The 22500-nt window shown below is 46.6% G+C and overlaps 1 protein-coding gene across 1 annotated transcript in view; it reads right to left on the reverse strand.

Moving 5' to 3' along the window:
• The window catches only part of LOC308369242 (protein kinase C-binding protein NELL1-like), a gene marked incomplete at both ends in the record, with an annotated part of 169134 nt that overhangs the window by 59888 nt on the left and 86746 nt on the right, over positions 1-22500 (reverse strand). Inside the window, one exon of the mRNA XM_080843584.1 lies at positions 944-1069. Coding sequence (XP_080699710.1) covers positions 944-1069 — 126 coding nt within the window. The remainder of the gene's footprint in view (positions 1-943; positions 1070-22500) is intronic.

Below are 22500 nucleotides of genomic sequence, written 5' to 3' on the forward strand. Positions count from 1 at the left end.
AGCATGTATATGCTCATGCTTAGCGCAGTGACATGTATGTACTGTATGTATATGCTCATGCTTAGCGCAGTGACATGTATGTACTGTATGTATATGCTCATGCTTAGCGCAGTGACATGTATGTACTGTATGTATATGCTCATGCTTAGCGCAGTGACATGTATGTACTGTATGTATATGCTAATGCTTGTGTAAACATTCTGAGGACATGATGACCTTAGGTTTCATTCCAGCAATCTGTCCTATGGAACGCAGTAGAATAAACACACACAGTAAGTATGCCAGATTAGATGGTTCAGTAGAAGAACACACACAGTAAGTATGCCAGATTAGATGGTTCATAAGAACACACTCAGTAAGTATGCCAGATTAGATGGTTCATAAGAACACACACAGTAAGTATGCCAGATTAGATGGTTCATAAATCGTTGGTTACTTTTCAGCTCTCCAGGATAAAGATTTAGTAGCACTTTTTAGATATTTGACTTACACTCGTCTCTGCCAGTTTGAAGGGCATGTGTCTGGCACTTGATGTACAAAGTGTTTTTACTAGAGATCGAGGGGGCTTGTGTGGCATCTTGCACTCTTCTGGCAAATGGCACTCAGCAACTCTCAGACTCCCAACACAGGCAAGCAGGGACACGGCAGAGTGGGGGGGCGAGATCACTTCAAAAGATTCCTCCTGGATGCCCTACTACCGTTCTTATCATGTACAGAAGTGCAGGGGACAGACCCTACGGTAAGAGAGTGCAGGGGACAGACCCTAAGGTAAGAGAGTGCAGGGGACAGACCCTACGGTAAGAGAGTGCAGGGGACAGACCCTAAGGTAAGAAGCCTGTGTGCCCTACTACCGGTCTTATCATGTAAAAAAGTGCAGTGCACAGACCCTAAGGTAAGAGAGTGCAGGGGACAGACCCTAAGGTAAGAAGCCTGTGTGTCCTACCTGTGCAGGAGTAGTCATCCAGTCTGATGAAGCCTGGCAGGCAGTCGCAGCGATGGCCTCCGGGAAGATTCACACACACAGTGTTCTCCTGGCAGTAATGCATCTGGGTGGCACACTCATCTATATCTGAGGAGACACACACACACACACACACACTCATTTATATCTGAGGAGACAACGGCACACCAGAGAGTCACACACACACACACACACACACACACACACACACACACACATCTATATCTGAGGAGACAACGGCACACCAAAGAGTCACACACACACACACACACACACACACACACACACACACACACACACACACACACACACACACACACACACACACACACACTCATTTATATCTGAGGAGACAACGGCACACCAAAGAGTCACACACACACACACACACACACACACACTCATTTATATCTGAGGAGACAACGGCACACCAGAGAGTCACACACACACACACACACACACACACACACACACACACACACACACACACACACACACACACACACACACACTCATCTATATCTAAGGAGACAATGGCACACTAAAGAGTCACTTCTGCTGAAAGTCAAAACTGCACTCCCTGAAATGTGCACACACACCACCTAATTAAATTGTTCTACAAGTATTAAGGGATGCGAGAATTTTTTTTTTTTACGAGTACCACATTACTCTAGGGCTTCAGATGCATTCATGACTCTTGACAGTAGTTGAAAACTGCCTTCACAAATATCCCTGTATACTAATTATTATATATTAATGTCATAGATGGCATGCATGCCAATATGTGCCAAGCTTACAGTGCACTAAAATTAAATGTTAGCTGAAGTTTTAGTAATGTAATTAGTGTTGTGATTATTCCACTTAATTGCCAGGATTGGGACGAGAACTTGAAGCACTTATGGAGGTGAAGCTCTATTTCTGGCTATGGACCACAAAATGTTAATGTTTTGGAGACGTCAATGCATTACTATTAATGTTTTAAGCATTTTACATAGCTCAATGAATTCTGAAATGGCTGAACATGGAAATGCAGGTAGTTTGTCCAACCACTTCTCCTGCACATTATCAATGCAGAATGGAAGGCCTGCATTTTAAACTGTGTGAATGGCCAGAGCACACAGACCATTACAGAGAGTCACACCAACATCACAGTTTCAAAACTTCATCTCCAGCTGTCGTGGCAACAGCAGTAAAAGTATGTTCCGGAAAACAGCTACTTGAGGCACTCAACAGTTACAGTCACTTTGACTGTCATGAGGTACTTTAAAACTGAAGTGCCCTTGAAAAGACTTGCAGAAGCATGCGATTACTAACATTAAAAGCACTCCGTTATGAGGACCAATAAAATTAGCCTTCCATGTGATTATGCTGTCGCTGAGAAATATATGGCTGCTGCAGCTTAGTTCACTTCCTCATCGGTTGGGCTTCTTTAAGAATAACCGGCATGCTTACACTCCTCTCGGTTTGAAATCAAGAAGAAGGTGATTTGTTCTACTGAGTAATGGAAGAATGTCTCCACCGACTGCATCATGTGTGTGCTGTTCCCATGGTTGCAAAGCATTCCTGTTATTGGGCTGATGGTTGGTGAGACTCTAATGCAGAGTGACATGTTCCTCAGCTAACTGAACATCATGTGTAGAGTTGTGTCTTATTTATTCAAAGGAGAGAGAGAGTTAGAGAGAGAGAGAGAGAAAGCGCGCGAGAGACAGAGCGAGAGAGAGAGAGAGAGAGAGAGAGAGAGGCACAGCGTTTTGGTCAGATACAGAGTGAGTGACCCAGCTAAGAATCCAGCTAAGTGCATGGCCTTGTTTTTGAGACACCCAATGAAGTAGAAATTCTGTCAGAGAACCACCCCTCCTGTCTCCAGTGCATCAGGAGAACCACCCCTCCTGTCTCCAGTGCATCAGGAGAACCACCCCTCCTGTCTCCAGTGCATCAGGCCACATCAGCCCCACTTCTGCTCTCTGTGGGGCAGCCGTGGCCTACTGGTTAGGGTTTCAGGCCGGAAACCGTAGGGTGGCCGGTTAGATCCCCGACCAGTAGGAAAAATCCACGGCCGAAGTGCCCTTGAGCAAGTCACCTAACCCCGATCACTGCTCCCCGGGCGCCGCCAAAGGCAGCTCACTGCTCCGGGTTAGTGTGTAACCTCACTTCACTGTGCGTGTGTCACTTCCCTGGATGGGTTAAATGCAAAGGTGGTTTTCAGATTGTGTGTGTCTACACCACCTCTGCCATAGAGAGGACTTTTTTTTCACTTTCACATCACTTCAAAATCCCTGCATCCCAATGCTAATGTACCCTGAAAGTCATCCTTAGAAGTGTTTAACTGCAAATCACATTAAGCAAGACATTGTAGGAGTGAGTCGACTGGTGATGGAATCAGGTCAGACAGAGGAGCAAAAGAGATCCATACATCATTTCTTGAAGGTTAAGCATCTCCTCTCTGAGGTATTCCTCTGGAGTGGAGGGCTGAATGGAGAAACTGTCTCAAATGAAATATCATTCCTTTCATTTACTGCATAGATTAGATATAGAATAGAATAGAATAGAATAGAATAAAATAGTATAGATGCATACGAGGCTCATTTCTTGGGATCCGTCTATACTTAAAGGCCAAGTGTTGATCTGCAGGCATCAGATCCATCTAGGTGCTACTGCAGTGCACAAAGATGTTGGTGAATACTTTCGCGACTGTATGACATGTAATATCATTCATGACTACTACACATGTAATATCATCCACGACTACAACACATGTAATATCATTCATGACTACAACACATGTAATATCATTCATGACTACAACACATGTAATATCATCCACGACTACAACACATGTAATATCATCCATGACTACAACACATGTAATATCATCCATGACTACAACACATGTAATATCATCCATGACTACAACACATGTAATATCATCCATGACTAAAACACATGTAATATCATCCATGACTACAACACATGTAATATCATCCATGACTACAACACATGTAATATCATCCATGACTACAAGGTAAAGTATTGGATTCATATCTATCCTTCTGCTGCACAGCCTTGATCTAATCCTGCAAGTTGCACTTTTCTCTATGAGAGTAGTGCTGAGAATAGTGCACACACACACACACACACACACACACACACACACACACACACACACACACACACACACACACACACACACACACACACACACACACACACACACACACACACACACACACACACACACACACACACACAAACACACACACTGAGAATAGTGCGGCCACTGATACCTTTAGAGGGACCACTCCCAGCCGTGTATGTGCATGGGACTCACTTCATCTGACACAATACAGATATAAATATATAGGGCCATTACTTTGAACCAGGTACGGTAATAAACTCCACCTCCCTTTGAAAATACCAAATGTCTTTTACATTCCTTTTGGGACTCATGACATTTGGTGGCAGGACTTAAATAGTTTTCCATTCATAGGGAATTACTCATACGGTCATTATGTGAAGCTTCACACTAAATGCACACAGTACATTTCCCAAACTGGATCCAACTGGAATGCCATTCTGAACCAGGCTCAGTCAAGCAGCCAAGAGACACACACACACACACACACACACACACACACACACACACACACACACACACACACACACACACACACACACACACACACACACACACACACACTCAGTCAAGCAGCCAGGAGAATCTCCTTTTCCCTGTTTTTCCCTCCAGTCCTGAGAGACTCAGAGCACACACTTGCCCTGGACGTGCATCTCAATGAGTACTGTGCTGAGCTGTGTCTGTGTGTGTCTGTGTGTGTGTGTGTGTGTGTGTGTGCTGTGCCGTGCCGTGCCGTGCCGTGCCGTGCCGTGCCGTGCCGTGCCGTGCCGTGCCGTGCCGTGCCGTGCCGTGCCGTCCTGTGCTGTGCTGCTCGGGCAGGAATGGTTTAAAGGGAAAGCAGTTCTGTCTGACAGAATCGCTGCTCCACTTGTAAACAAAAGGCTCAGAAGACTGACAGTTATTTACTTTAATAAATTATACCTCTTTGGCTACACACACACACACACACACACACACACACACTCACACACACACACACTTGCGCTGGGTCTGTTATTATTCGCCCCATGGGGTCTGGGCCAATGTGACGACACATGCTGGGAATTTAGAGGAGGGGAGGCAACGCTTCCATCAGTGCTTTTCACGGGGTCATTTCTGGATCCCGCCGTACTGGCAGGCAAAGTGCAGGTGTGAGATTGAGGGCTGAGGCAGTAAAACTCATTACAGTGCGCAGCGGAGGCACAGAGGTCCGTGTGTGTGTGTGTGTGTGTGAATGTGTGTGTGTGTGGGTGTGTGTGTGTGTTCGGCCGCTCCCCCGGCGACAGAGAGGGCCGCACGTGACACGGGGCACCATTCCCAGAATAGAGCGGAGCGGAGCAGCCATGGTCAATCGCCAGAGAGAGGCACTAACCCCTCATCCCCCTCATCCCCCTCATCCCCTGCTTGACTACAGCCACCTAGCACTGCCCTACTCCCACACCAGCTAGCACTGCCCTACTCCCACACCAGCTAGCACTGCCCTACTCCCACACCAGCTAGCACTGCCCTACTCCCACACCAGCTAGCACTGCCCTACTCCCACACCACCTAGCACTGCCCTACTCCCACACCAGCTAGCACTGCCCTACTCCCACACCAGCTAGCACTGCCCTACTCCCACACCAGCTAGCACTGCCCTACTCCCACACCAGCTAGCACTGCCCTACTCCCACACCAGCTAGCACTGCCCTACTACCACACCAGCTAGCACTGCCCTACTCCCACACCAGCTAGCACTGCCCTACTCCCACACCAGCTAGCACTGCCCTACTCCCACACCAGCTAGCACCGCCCTACTCACACACCAGCTAGCACTGCCCTACTCCCACACCAGCTAGCACTGCCCTACTCCCACACCAGCTAGCACTGCCTTACTCCCACACCAGCTAGCACTGCCCTACTCCCTACTCCCACACCAGCTAGCACTGCCCTACTCCCACAGCAGCTTGCACTGCCCTACTCCCACACCAGCTAGCACTGCCCTACTCCCACACCAGCTAGCACTGCCCTACTCCCACAACAGCTAGCACTGCCCTACTCCCACACCAGCTAGCACTGCCCTACTCCCACACCAGCTAGCACTGCCCTACTCCCACACCAGCTAGCACTGCCCTACTCCCACACCAGCTAGCACTGCCCTACTCCCACACCAGCTAGCACTGCCCTACTCCCACACCAGCTAGCACTGCCCTACTCCCACAGCCACCTAGCACTGCCCTACTCCCACACCAGCTAGCACTGACCTCTCTGGGTGGCCACTGCTTTGAACACAACTGAGAGAAGGACAAGGAACTCAATTGCTTGTGAAAGGATAACCAAACATAGGGGTGGCTTACGACTGAATGGGGACCTGCGGCGAGTTACGTTAGGGCAATAACTACCAATACCATTCATCTCAGGTGGTAGGGCACACACACACACACACACTCACACACACACACACACACACACACACACACACACACACACACACACACACACACACACACACACACAAACACACACACACAGGAGATATGACGCACATCAATGTATTCCTTTGATTGGGAAAGCTGCATCATTCTGCAGCTGCTGGACATTTTATAAATTAAAATCAGCAGCAAAAAAATGTGTATTCATCATCAGTCTCCATCTTGCCCAGTATGTAATCAGAATCCTCTATAATTACTAGTGGAGAAGAAATGCCTTTGGATTGTGAGCGACACACATTGATTTGTAATTGCATCTTTGTTTTTCCGATGGGATACTTCTACTAGAAAACACAGCTGAAAGGGTAAATCACTGCTCAAGAGACCCAAAGGCACATTTTGTACCATTTCTTGCTCAGAGACTAGCACTAGCCCAGGTCAAACCATTATCTGACCAACAATGTGATCTAAAGTAAGCCAGAATGCTTCTCTGTCAAAATATGGATCCAATTGTGGAACTTTTGGCACACTATATCCTTTGCAGGCATTACACACACACACATACACACACACTCATACACGTGCGCTCATTCACACACACACTCACACGCACACACACACACACACACACACACACACACACACACACACACACACACACACACACACACACACACACACACACACACACACACACACACACTCACACAGAGAACGCCCTCTAAAGACCAACTACTTTTTTTTTAACTGATACTGAAAACTGGCAGCATGTTATTCCCTTTTTTCTTACTGACCTTACCAACTCACTCACCGATGTCATGTTTCGAGTAGGCATAGTTGTTGCAAGAGATTGACACCCAGAAGCAGATATACAGTACACTGCCCTTTCACAGAGAAAGAGGATATGTGAAATAGGTTTCCCAAACACAACCTGACTATAATGAATGCTTGATTAGATCAGAGGCGCTTAGTCTCTCGAGCGGTGAATACTGCATTGAGTTCCACACACACTTATCTCATACAGTTGTTCACAAACACACCATCATACTGCTTTGCTATTCTGAGCGTATGATACTGTACATGAATTTCATTACTTTGACTTCAGTCCCACCCCTTATCTTATTTTTCTTGCAGGAGACACTTCTATATTGCAGCAAAATGTGAAGGTAAGCCTTTTCTCTCAAGACGCTGGCGGCACCTTGTTTGCTCCATTTCAGAATCTTATTTTCATTTTCCGCCAATGACTCATTGGAATACAAAACTGTAATTCTGCCATTGACTAAGAGCACAGTGTGAGTCACCCTGTGATAAGGGAATACATGCCGCTCACACAGAGCCACAGTACACTAGCTGGTGTGCAAAGAGCCACGGTACACTAGCTGGTGTGCTGAGAGCTAAGAGCCACGGTACACTAGCTGTTGTGCTAAGAGCCACGGTACACTAGCTGGTGTGCTGAGAGCTAAGAGCCACGGTACACTAGCTGGTGTGCTGAGAGCCACAGTACACTAGCTGGTGTGCTAAGAGCCACAGTACACTAGCTGGTGTGCTGAGAGCCACAGTACACTAGCTGGTGTGCTAAGAGCCACAGTACACTAGCTGGTGTGCTAAGAGCCACAGTACACTAGCTGGTGTGCTAAGAGCCACAGTACACTAGCTGGTGTGCTAAGAGCTAAGAGCCACGGTACACTAGCTGGTGTGCTGAGAGCCACAGTACACTAGCTGGTGTGCTAAGAGCCACAGTACACTAGCTGGTGTGCAAAGAGCCACAGTACACTAGCTGGTGTGCTGAGAGCCTAGCACTGCTACATGGACTTTTATCAGCCGTGCTTCCTGGGTCGACTAACGCCATCTGGGACCGTTAAGTTGACAAATCCCCTCGTTATTTCTGAATGTGTGATTCCAGTGTCGCAAGAGGCTGGAGGGGATTATTCTCTGAGGTCTGATATCGGTGTAACACTTCCTAGTAAAGCCCAGAATTCAAATTCAATTTCACTCTGCTGAAAGACAGTGACTGTGCATTACTGTGGTGTGTGTGTGTGTGTGTGTGTGTATATATGTAAGTATGTGTGTGTGTGTGTCTGTTTGTATGTGTGTGTGTGTGTGTGTGTGTGTGTGTGTGTGTGTGTGTGTGTGTGTGTGTGTGTGTGTGTGTGTGTGTGTGTTTGTATGTAAGTGTGTGTGCGTGTGTGTGACGTTGTGTGTGTGTGTGTGTGTGTGTGTGTGTGTGTGTGTGCATTACTGTGGTGTGACACAAGGCAATGCTACAGATTTAGACAGGAAATCAAACTGAATTTAATTTAGGAAGATTAGTCTGCAGTGGAGCAAACTAACAGAACAAAACAAGACTTATGCACAGCCTGAAAACAAACGGATCAGAAAAAAAAGATTTTTTGTCTTTCCAATTTTTCTTTATTTCTTTCTTGCCTGCATTTTTTTCTTCTTCTGAATAACTTTCACACCACATACCATTTTTCAAAATAATGAAATGCCCATCTAGCCAGATGCTGAAAAAATTAAAAAATAGCCAAGTGACTATTCAACCTGATCGTGTAAAAATAAAGAAATGTCTATTTTACCCAATGCTGAGTAATGTAAATACATCTGTATTTGTTCAGCTTGTCAGTTGCAGCAAGATATATGTACTACAGCGGAATCAAGTGGTCATACTGACAAATCGACATAACAGTCCAAGACCAAGACAATCAACTATGGAACTGCAGGGCTGAATCTTGAGGGGATTTCAACATCTGTCTCATCCAGTAAATTCATGTTGTATTTAATGGATTTCAGGAGACGACCTGCAAGGCGGCCATATAGTGTGTGCTGTCATCAATCTATCCATTCATGAATTTCTAAGAAAGTATTTATATTGTGACATGGATGTGCTGTCTCAACCACCTTAAAACCCTAAAATAGTATAATTTCCTCCAGACGAAGCTTTCCAAATGTGGCCTAGATGATCAACACGCTGTGTTTATAGCTCTGCTTTACATCGAAGCATGTTCCTGCTGTCGTTAAGCCTCTGTGTCACACAATGCCTTTTATGACCACTGAAGCAGCCCGTTTAAAAAGGCCAAAAAAAAATCACATCAGCGTACTATTCAGAGCATGAAGGAGGAGGCAGCACATGTGAGGAGACGCAGACGGAGCCAGTGAGACGGGAGACGGGAGGAGACGCAGACGGAGCCAGTGAGACGGGAGACGGGAGACGGGAGGGGACGGAGGAGGAGGAGGAGGTGGCGGCGGCAGCGGCGGCAGGCTGGTGACAATGACAGCTCCTCTCAGGTATGGAGACGCTGGATCTCCATGATGAGAAGCTCTGAGAGAGCAACCAGCTCGGGTACACAGCTCTGACAAGTGCCATGACAGTGCGATGCCAACTGCCAGAGAGTACACGACTCCTGGCAGAACAGAGGACTCGAAGAGAGAGGAAGACAGAGACAGAGAGTGAGGTAGAGGGGGAAAGAGAGAGACAGACAGAGAGAGGGAGATAGAGGGGGAAAGGGAGAGTTGGTGATAAAGCAAGAGTGCGTGTGAGTGGTGGTTGTGGGGAGATGGAGAGAGCGAGAGAGACAGAGAGAGAGAAGAGGATGAAGAGAGAGAAGAGGATGGAGAGAGAGAGAGAGACAGAGAGAGAGAAGAGGATGGAGAGAGAGAGAGAGAGAGAGGGAGAGAAAAGAGGAAGGACAATTAAAACAACAGTAGAGCCGAGTGATATGCCAAGCCTTCTCTAATAAAGCGCAGATGGCAGCGGAACACTTGTTCTCTTGCCATTCATGTGCAGAGAGTAGAGAGTACATCCAAATGAAACTTTCTGTTTCCACGATAACTCCTTTCAGCAGGGAGGCCCGTTGGCGTCTGCCAGCGGTTTGGAGTCATTTCATCACACCTGCTCTTTACTGTGCTCAAGGAGGAGGAGAGGAGGAGGAGAGGAGGAGAGAAGGAAGAGAGGAGGAGGAGAGGAGGAGAGGAGGCCAGCGGTTTGGAGTCATTTCATCACACCTGCTCTTTACTGTGCTCAAGGAGGAGGAGAGGAGGAGAGGAGGAGGAGAGGAGGAGAGAAGGCCAGCGGTTTTGAGTCATTTCATCACACCTGCTCTTTACTGTGCTCAAGGAAGCTCATTAAAACTATTCAGAGCCTCCCCCACCTCAGTGATTATGTTCACCTGCCCATTAGAGAGGGGTTGCTATGCAACCATGCCATTTCACTGCCCGGGCGCCTTCAGGTCTGATTGGAATCCCAGACACTTGCCTTGCTTGTCACTTGGCCCACCATGCTGTTTACAACACAGAGCTAGAACACAGAGTTTGAATATCGCACATCATCCTGCCTTTTTTCTCTCAGATAATTAGAGATACCAACAACAGCAACTAAGAAAATAGCAAACATCCAATAATGTATTACATCATTTGAACATAAATCTATAGGGATGATTAATATCAACCAAAGCAAATGACAGAGCACATGTATCAGATCTCTTAATTGGAGTTCACTGTGTGTGTACAGTGTGTGTGTACAGTGTGTGTGTTCAGTGTGTGTGTTCGCTGTGTGTTTACAGTGTAAACATTTAATAGGGCTGCCTTGCTCTGACGTGTGAGATGTGTTTAGCTTAAATGACCTCAGGCATTCCACAGTGTGAAAGTGATGTCTGAGATGAATATACATGAACAGGAGGTCTATGGAGAGGAGGTGCATGGAAAGGAGGAGAGGAGGTGAATATACATGAACAGGAGGACTATGGAGAGGAGGTGCATGGAGAGGAGGAGAATATGCATGGAGAGGAGGAGAGGAGGAGAGAAGGAGAGGAGGTGCTCAGAGGGAGCCTGAGGGGAGCTGCTGAGGTGGCCTAGAAACTCCTGTCCCACTATCAGCGCAGTGTGTGTGTGTGTGTGTGTGTGTGTGTGTGTGTCTGTGTGTGTGTGTGTGTGTGTGTGTGTGTGTGTGTGGGAGTTTAGGGCAATCGATGCAGCTGCAGCTACCAGAGGTCTGAAAGGTGAACGCCTGGTCAGGGCCACTCTCGTCAACACACTGCTGAGACGCCGACCTTGAAGGGTCACTAAGCATCAATGTTCACGCGTATAGACACACACACACACAAAGACATATGCACACACACTCACACTCCCTCTCTCTCACACACACACACAAAGACATATGCACACACACTCACACTCCCTCTCTCTCACACACACACACAAAGACATATGCACACACACTCACACTCCCTCTCTCTCACACACACACACAAAGACATATGCACACACACTCACACTCCCTCTCTCTCACACACACACACAAAGAGGGAGAGAGGCAGACACACACACACAATGGGCCAAGTGTGTGTGTGTGTGTGTGTGTGTGTGTGTGTGTGTGTGTGTGTGTGTGTGTGTGTGTGTGTGTGTGTGTGTGTGTGTGTGTGTGTGTGTGTGTGGAGTTGGAGAGGGGAGGCAGATGGCGTGTAGTGTTGTGACACATAAAGGGCAAAGCAGAAGAGCGCCCTCAACATCTCTCCCTCCGCTGGTCGCTCGGCTTTGGGACAGCAAATGCAAATAGCACGTACGCACATCAAACAGTTTCCCTTTAATTAAACAAACCCTCTAATTAAAGCAGGGCCCTTTGAGTTTCACTTCAGCAACGAGCAGCTGGCAGAGAGGAGAGGAGAGGATAGGAGAGGAGAGGAGAGGAGAGGAGAGAGGAGAGGAGAGAGGAGAGGAGAGGAGAGGAGGGGAGAGGAGAGGAGAGGAAAGGAGAGGAGAGGAGAGGAGAGGAGAGGAGAGGAGAGGAGAGGAGGGGAGAGGAGAGGAGAGGAAAGGAGAGGAGAGGAGAGGAGAGGAGAGAGATGGGAGATGGGAGATGGGAGATGGGCAGATCTCAAATCCTTGCTTAAGCATGCAGCCCAGAGCAGCCCAGAGTAATCCAGTCAAGCCTAGCAAGGCACTCCTCTCACCACAGCACTGACAGATTGAGGAACTTGAAGTTCTTTGGCTGTATCACTGTAGCTATCTATCACTCTCCCTTTCCCTCCTCCCTCCTCCCTCTCTCACTCTCTCTCTCTCTCTCCTCCCATAGACTGGCTGTATCACTGAATCTCTCTCTCTTCCCCGTAGACTGGCTCTATCGCTCTAGCCATTTTGTGTGCTCATACAGTACAAAGCACTGTCTGAAGGATTATCAGAGTCTAGCTATATTGAGTCGAGCAATATCCATGTTTTCGGCATGTTCTTTCCAGTTTTCTCAATTTAAACAGCATAATCCAATCCACAGCACTACATATACTGTCATATTGTTTTTCACCCTCAATGTAAAAAATGATTGACTGCTTAATCATTCTCATCATCGTGTTTGTGTGAATTCAAGTAAGAGCTAAAGTAAAATATATGTTGTTTCAGGGAGCCTGACAGACAAACATGTCAACATGACAAATACCTTTAAGAAAGCCTTCTATCATCGTGTCCACTTATCAGCCAAAGTCTAATGGAATGCTGATAATATGGCAAATATTTTGGGTGATCTGTCAGAAGAAGTAATCATTGGGATGTTTGAAATGATGCAAATTACAGCCATTTCCTGTTCAGCTATTAAAACTATTAAAACTCCATGAACTCCAAAAACATGGGCTAAAAATGATAGTGCTCATGATGTACATCAGCATTCTGTCCAGACCAATGCATCTGCAATGATTAGTGACCCAGTGGACACTGTTCTGTCTCTCTCTCTCTCTCTCTTGGTCTCTATCTCTCTCTCTCTATCTCTCTCTCTCTCTCTCTCTCTCTCTCTCTCTCTTGGTCTCTCTCTCTCTCGCTCTCTCTATCTATCTCTACCTCCTCCTGATAATTTCAGACGCTATCTTCTGGGAACACTATCACAAGCTAACCATGTAACTGTCTAACACACACACACACACACACACACACACACACACACACACACACACACACACACACACACACACACACACACACACACACACACAAACACACACACAGACATACACATCAGACACTATCTTCTGGCAACACTATCACAAGCTAACCCTGTAACTGAGAGAGAATCCGTGAGCCATGAGTTGTGGACGACATTGAGGAGCCTTGGAAGGACAAGCAGGAAAATGACTCGGATATAATTTAATTCATTACGGGGCCAAACTGCAAAAGCGCAGGCCATATTGCAATCTGTGACACCTTTTAAATATTAAGTGAAATTAAAGGAGGGGTGTTCAATGCCAAGAGCTGATAACATTCAGTCCATCCAGCCAGAGGGAAATGACATGTCACTCACATTCTGATTCAACAAACACTGGTTGATGCATGGCCCTGTGTCTGACTGGATGGAGGAGCTGCCATTTAGCACCTTTATACAAGAGTGAAGGGAGAGAGAGGAGGAGTGGAGATGATAGGAGACGAGGGAGAAGAGTGAGGGGACAGAGAGGAGGAGTGGAGTGGAGACGAGGGGAAAGAGAGGAGGACAGAGAGGAGGAGTGGAGAGGAGTGGAGACGAGGGGAAAGAGAGGAGGACAGAGAGGAGGAGTGGAGAGGAGTAGAGACGAGGGGAAAGAGAGGAGGAGATGAGTGAAGTGGAGACGATTGGAAAGGAAATTTGGGAGGGCAGACCAAAATCCATCGTCAATGCTAGAAGCACACACACACACACACACCCGTGCCCTAAATCCATACACAAGGACAAAGAGTCCAGAGGAATCAGACAGAGACTAATGAGGGGGAGGTCTGCTCACTTTTACAAACAGTGAGGAGAGAAGACACTTGGGAGTATGCACACACACACACACACACACACACAGTGTCGCACACACACACACACACACACACACACACACACACACAGTGCCTCACACACACAAACACACACACACACACACACACACACACACACACACACACATACACACACACACACACACACACACACACACACACAAGAGTGATCAAGAGGGTGAAAGTGAAACTGAGAGAGGAAAGGAAGATGTCCTCTCTCCCACAGAGAAAGCAGTGCTATCAATTTAATTATCGCCCCCCCTGAAACAGTGAGAGATTCTCTGAGGGGAAAAGCCGCCAAATTGACATTTTCCTCACCATCAGACCCATTTGAGCTACGGTGATGAAGTGTAAGTATGGTGCTACTGTAATTACTGAATCATTATCTATTAGATTATGTTTCTGCTCCTGAATATTTAAAATCACATTATGAGCCTCTCCTCCATGGAAGACTGATTTTGAATGGTGTCTGAAGCAGGCTTCAGATGATACTATTCTTCTCCTGATCTAATTTGATCCCTCCCACCATTACCCGCTGTTTCTCTGTGGAAGAGAGCACTTAGGAGTCATTGTCACTCACCCCCCCTCTTCTATCTCTCTTTCTCATTCCCCCTCTCTCTCTCTCCTTTTGTCTTTCCTGACACCCTCAGTGAAAACATCAATTATGTAATTGAAACAGTTACAAAATGGAGACCATCTTAGTTCCAGGGCTGGTAGAGGATCTCAGACAGTTCAGGTTGATAGAAGCCTAGCAGGCATGATTAGAGCATTATAGTGCAACTACACTGGTTGCAATTGAGCGCTATCAAAAGATTCTCCCTCGTCTGGCCTTCAGCGTGTAATATACATCTGTGTTGCCTGTCAAGAGGAGGCAGCTGAAGCCATTAGGCGAGAGATTGCACAGTTGCCACCGGCTACTGAACATGCTGGAATCAAGATTCAATTGAATTAAATTGAATTGTATTTAAATAGCGTCAAACAATAACATTGTCAAGGCGCTTACTAGTGTCCAGTGCCTGAACACTCTTAGAGCACAATGGCATCAGGGCAAGGAAAACCTCCCTGTTAGTCAGGAAGAAACCTTAAGCAGAACTTTGGTACATAAGGGGGGGGGGCCCATCTGCTTGAAGCCAGCCGGGGTAGAAATGGAAAAAGAAGAGTAAATGTAAACAGCATACATGTGGTAAATGTACACAATACATACAAAAATATAACGGTGATAGAGGATAAGATTGGGAGAGAGCGATCAGGTATCGTAGAACAGCTAAGTGGGCAACAGACCAAGTGAGAGGGTACAGTTCAATGCCAATACGCGTAAATGTACTTAATGGATAAATGTGTATGGATATGGTGATGAGGAACAATTAGGATCAATCAAGGTGTTCCTTCACAGTACAACAGTGTCTGCAGCCCAGTTTTACTGATGTTGGGAATTGTATGTGTGTTTAGTTGTGATGACTTGTGTTTAGTTAGGTTTGCTGGCTAGGTGTTTTTTTTTTGTTATACATGCATAGTAAGGGTGGTAGGATACAATAGCAGTGCACAACTAGCTGGCAACTACCGCAACATGCGCCCTAACTAACCCTGAAGGCTGCCTGTAGCTCACTCCTGCTAAACACAACAACATGGCTGTCTGTAGCTCACTCCCGCTAAACACAACAACATGGCTGTCTGTAGCTCACTCCCGCTAAACACAACAACATGGCTGTCTGTAGCTCACTGCTGCTAAACACAACAACATGGCTGTCTGTAGCTCACTGCTGCTAAACACAACAACATGGCTGTCTGTAGCTCACTGCTGCTAAACACAACAACATGGCTGCCTGTAGCCCACTGCTGCTAAACACAACAACATGGCTGTCTGTAGCCCACTGCTGCTAAACACAACAGCATTGCTTACAAGAAGAAGTGAAGAACGTTGCGTCAGGTGGCAGGTTTTTGATGCATTATTAATGACTATGGGAGGCACTAAAGAGGAATGACTTTAGACTTGATCTGAATATGGAAAGGTTGTCTGCATCTCAAATGGAAGCAGATTATTCCCTAGGAGAAGAGCTTGTGTGTGTGTGTGTGTGTGTGTGTGTGTGTGTGTGTGTGTGTGTGTGTGTGTGAAGGGCTTGATAGCAGAGGGCGCTGCCTCCTATAGTGCATTTTAAAGTTTTGTTATTGAAAAAGGTCATGAATTTGTTACTGCTACAGGTTGTATAAACAGAATGTTCGATTTTATTGTGTTTTTTTAGTTATCCTATAAATGGGTTTTTTTTATCAATGAAGAACAGTAAGCTGATTTCGTATCAGAAAGTGTTTATTTATAGCTTACAAGATTATCCTTCCATGCCAGGTGAAATACCTTTTTTTTTAAGTTCCCGAGCAATTTGTTAAAGTGCAGGAGTCTGGTCAGTGTACCATGGGGCGAGTCTTTTCTGTTTTTCTCAGTGGTACAACAGTGTCAAGGGTTGAGCAAAGCACTCTCGTGTCGCCATCAGTTAGTAGGTCGATATGAGGTCGGGATGTACTCACAAGACTTTCAGTGCCAGGAGTAAGAGCAGAGGGAAGTGCGGGTGGTAGTATCGACAGGAGTTCTGTTGTAGTCTTGTCAGATAAGCAATTCATTCCGATGCTGCGCAGAGTTCTAATTGCATGTTGAATGTAATTCGGTGATGATCTGAAAGGGCAGTATTTTGGGTAGTGATCTGACAGGGCAGTATTTTGAGGTAGAGCTATAGGGTGGTCCACTTCTAAGCCATGTGTACATACAAGGTCAATGATGTGGTTGTGGTAATGAGTTGGCGTGTTTACATGTTGGGAAAACCCAATAGTCATGCAATTGTAAAGCTATTAATTCCATAGTCCATGTGGATATTAAAATCTGTCCCTAAAAGGTTTGATTTGATGTATTTTCCAGGTATATAGAAACAGTTACACTCAGGCCACTCAGTGGGGAATGGCAGAGAATAGATAGAATATTCCAGTAGGTAAGTATTACCAGTGGATATCATGTTGAAGGCAGTTGTAATGAGCGCTAGCTCACTCAGGTGCTTTGGTACCAAAGCCGTTTGCATCAGTCCAGGGCAAATCTGTCAAACAGGAAATTACATCCGGGTATTCCGCTGGAGACATCCAGATGACTGGGGAGTGTGAGTGTATGGAATTCCTTCACTTTAACTTATAATGGAACGTCATGATGATGACAATCCCAAACAAGTTGATTTCTATGGATATCTGTTGTGTTTTTGCACCTCTTATTAAGAACATTTACCAATCTAGTGCTTACGGTCACATCCAGCTCAGATACAAGGAGAGCTGCAAGGTGTCAGCTCCAGTGGTAAATGGTGATGAGAAAAACAATTGGAACAGGATGATTGTAGCTGCGTTCTTACTCGGCTATCATAAGGGGACCTGACAGAGAGATGGCTGGCAGGCTATCCTCTCCTGTGCTGAAGGCTATGCTAGGGGCTGTATGCGGCCATGTTCCATCATTCTCAGGCCCTGATGAATAAGGTCTCAGTACAGCAGAGCAGAGACATCATTCTCCACACACTCCAGACTGATTGCTCTAGTTCATGATGGAGATCACCTCATTTACTCTGCGTTTGTGGATCCATCTTTCACCGCTGGTGGCAAAACCCATTTGCGACGGCAGACTATCTGCACCACACACACACACACACGCACACACACACACACACACACGCACACACACACACACACACACGCACACGCACACGCACACGCACACACACACACACACGCACACGCACACACAAACACACGCGCACACACACACAAACACACACACACTCACACACACACACACACACACACACACACACACACACACACTCACTCACACACACACACACCAACACGCTGAGAAGATGAGATTGAGGAGAAAAAGGATGTTTTTAAGGCTAATCCTAACGACGCGTGTGGGTCGGCTCCTCTTGGTGTTCCTGCAGTGTCAATCATAGAACAAACAGGCATCCTTTCTATGGCAGACTTCAGCTTAAGTAAGAAACCTCTAATTGTATACATTTGGTCACACTTTAATTTAACCCCCCTTGTGAAAGTGAGCATTCATTGCTCAGAACAGCCTACTATTTTGAGTAAAAAGGAGAAGCAGCACAATTATATCTCTTGTAGCGAGATGAACTAGCTAAGTGCTGGCAACATGAACTAGCTAAGTGCTAGGATTCTTAAACAGTGTTTACGTGGTTCAGTGACTCCACTTAGTTTGAAATCAACCCCATGCTATTTTCAGAATGTGGCTGTTTGACAGCGATGTTCTGCAGGAAGGTTTGTTTGTGTGTTACTCAGTACTTAATGGTGTAGTAATGTCATAAGAAAAATGCAAATATATACTAGAGCTACCAGATATTTCTTTCAGAAGTTCAATGACAGCTGAGAAGCAAAGGAGGTCTTTTGCAAATCTTGGTATGTTAGCCAATTCATTATTCAGAGACACCTAATTGAATATAAATAAAGACATCCACGCACACACACACACACACACACACACACACACACACACACACACACACACACACTCCTAATTGAATATAAATAAAGACATCCACTGACGCACGCGCACACACTCACACACACACACACACACACACACACACACACACACACACACACACACACACACACACACACACACACACACACACACACACACACACAGACACACACACACACACACACACACACACACACACACACAGACACACACACACTCCTAATTGAATATAAATAAAGACATCCACGCACGCACACACACACACACACACACACACACACACACACACACACACACACACACACACACAAACACACTCCTAATTGAATATAAATAAAGACATCCACTGACGCACGCGCACACACTCACACACACACACACACACACACACACACACACACACAGACACACACACACACACACACACACACACACACACACACAGACACACACACACTCCTAATTGAATATAAATAAAGACATCCACGCACGCACACACACACACACACACACACACACACACACACACACACACACACACACACACACACACACAAACACACTCCTAATTGAATATGAATAAAGACATCCACATGAGGCGGGGCCATCTGAGATTATTGTGAAAGAGAAGGCACGCAGCTCAACATAACGCAGCATGACAGCACTCACCTCAGAAACCAGAGAAGGAAGGAACTATTAAAGTCCTCATAAATATCTGATGAAGCGGGGAGAGAGGTTGGGAGGACACTTATCGAAGAGCGACTGATCCTCGGTGTGCACTAATAACGTACACCTTCTCATCACACGCCTGACACGGAGGTCCAGGACTGGCCCTCAGGAAAGAGAGCGGTGGTTATCTCATAGGCGCCTCAGGCAGTAAGACAGCATGGCAAGAGAGCGGTGGTTATCTCATAGGCGCCTCAGGCAGTAAGACAGCATGGCAAGAGAGCGGTGGTTATCTCATAGGCGGCTCAGGCACAAAGACAGCATGGCAAGAGAGCGGTGGTTATCTCATAGGAGGCTCAGGCAGTAAGACAGCATGGCAAGAGAGCGGTGGTTATCTCATAGGCGGCTCAGGCACAAAGACAGCATGGCAAGAGAGCGGTGGTTATCTCATAGGAGGCTCAGGCAGTAAGACAGCATGGCAAGAGAGCGGTGGTTATCTCATAGGCGGCTCAGGCAGTAAGACAGCATGACAAGAGAGCGGTGGTTATCTCACAGGCGGCTCAGGCACAAAGACAGCATGGCAAGAGAGCGGTGGTTATCTCATAGGCGCCTCAGGCACAAAGACAGCAGCAGTCAGAGCCAGGTGGATAAAGGGGGCTGCTGGGCTGTTTTCAGCCAAACATTTACACTGAGGGTGTGCTGAGAAAACCCACAGTATTCTGAGAAAACCAACATTAACACCTGAGTATGCTGAAAAATACCATCATTTACACCTGAGTATGCTGAGAAACCAGTACAGTATTCAGGTGAAACCGAGACAGTGCACAGGCTATATGAGTTTATCTGACTGAATAAAACGGACACAATCTTAAAAAAGCTTATTACAAGCTTCTAAAGTCGTGGAAAGCCCCTTGGCCTTCAACAGACAATGAAGAAGAGCTCACATTGACCATTCGGCTCACCTTTGAAAGAGAGGTGAGACAATACACGACACAGATCTCAATGTGGACTCCTGAGGTGAAAAACAATAAAAACAATATGTGGATTTCAACAACATTGTTTCAACAAACAGCAAAATGAGTGCAGAGGAGAGGAGAGAATCCAGCGGAGGATTGATCGTGGCCTCAAGCTCGTGACGCTCTCGCTATCGACTGCTCTGTTTGATCCTTTCCTTGCCCTTCGCTCTTTTTTTCTTTCTGTTCTTCATTTCTGTTCTGCATGTCTGTCTATATTCCTTTCTTTCCCTTTGTGCTCTTCTCTGTGTTTTACACACACACACACACGCACACACAGACACACACACACACACACACACAGACACACACACAGACACACACACGCACACACAGACACAGACACACACACACACACACACACACACACACACACACACAGACACACACACACACACACACACACACACACACACACACACAGACACACACAGACGAACACACACACAGACACACACAGACACACACACAGGCACACACACACACACACACACACACACACACACACACACACACACACAGACACACACACGCACAGACACACACAGACGAACACACACACAGACACACACACACACACACACACACACACACACACACGCAGAGAGTCTCAGAGCATATAATGATCACTGTCAAAGCTGAAGGAACCTCTATGTGACAATGCAGCAGAGCCCCAGTGCGGCGTCTAGGTTGATCCAGCTGATGTTCAGCTTCTCACACACACACACACACACACACAGACACACACACACACACACACACACACACGCGTCTAGGTTGATCCAGCTGATGTATTCAATAAAAGGTTCTTAATGAAGCAGCTGACGAAGGGGCGGTGTGGAACCATGTGCCATGCAGTGAAATCCACACGGAGTTCAGCTTCACTGCCTCACGTCTGGATACGCACACACACACACACACACACACACACACACACACACACACACACACACACACACACACACACACACACACACACACACACACACACACACACACGGAGTTCAGCTTCACTGCCTCACGTCTGGACTGGATCAGTCCAAATGAGATCACCTCCTGTCGCTAGCATGCTAACACGTATCTTATGGCACCAAAATAGGGTTTTAATCCTAAATGCAGTGGTGTACAGGGCCACGTAAGGCGTTTTCCTCCTCCCATTTCTCCTGGACCTCCACTTCATTATCCCTGATGCTTTTCTGAGCGGATTGCAGTCTTTTAACTTGCATGGGATTCTTGTGGCTTTTGTTGTCTTTGATGTACCATTTCCTCCGATTCAAAAAATAAATCTTCCTGAGGATTAGGGTGATCTGCTTCCCTTGAATCCATTCTATCACAGGTGCCCAGCCTTCCCAGGCATGTTATTGATTGCTGGGGGTTTGCACTCTGTCTTGCAGTCTAATTTGGTCCCCTTTCATTGTTTTCAAATCAAATGCACCATGTGTGTGTATGTGTGTGTGTGTGTGTGTGTGCACCATGGTCGCTCGCCTCTTGTGGATTGAAACTGGGGCGTGCTTTTCCCCTTCCCAGCACTTCCTTTAAGGCCGTTACAGCTTCCTAACTCGCCCTGTTCTCCAGTAGGATATTTACAGTTCAGTTTTCGGTCTCCCCCCCCCCCCCCTCCCCCAACCCCTTTCTCCAAACAACACATGATGACAGCCACTGTTACTGGTGCATCTCCATTCCCATTGCCCCATAATGTGCGTGTGTGTGTGCGTGTGTGTGTGTGTGTGTGTTCGTGGGCAGGTGTGTGTTTGTGTGTGTGTGTGTGTGTGTGTGTGAGAGCAGCCATTGTTACTGGTGCATCTCCATTCCCATTGCCCCATAATGTGCGTGTGTGTGTGCGTGTGTGTGTGTGTGTGTGTTCGTGGGCAGGTGTGTGTTTGTGTGTGTGTGTGTGTGTGTGAGAGCAGCCATTGTTTCTGGTGCATCTCCATTCCCATTGCCCTTGCTGATTGGTTAATTAACACTCCTCATCTTAGTCATCTCAGTTAGCATTATTTCACACTGAGAGCAATTTAAGAGTATCACAAAGGCTGGTATTGTAG

Source organism: Sprattus sprattus (assembly GCF_963457725.1).
Source record: "Sprattus sprattus genome assembly, chromosome: 8".
NCBI lineage: Eukaryota > Metazoa > Chordata > Actinopteri > Clupeiformes > Clupeidae > Sprattus > Sprattus sprattus.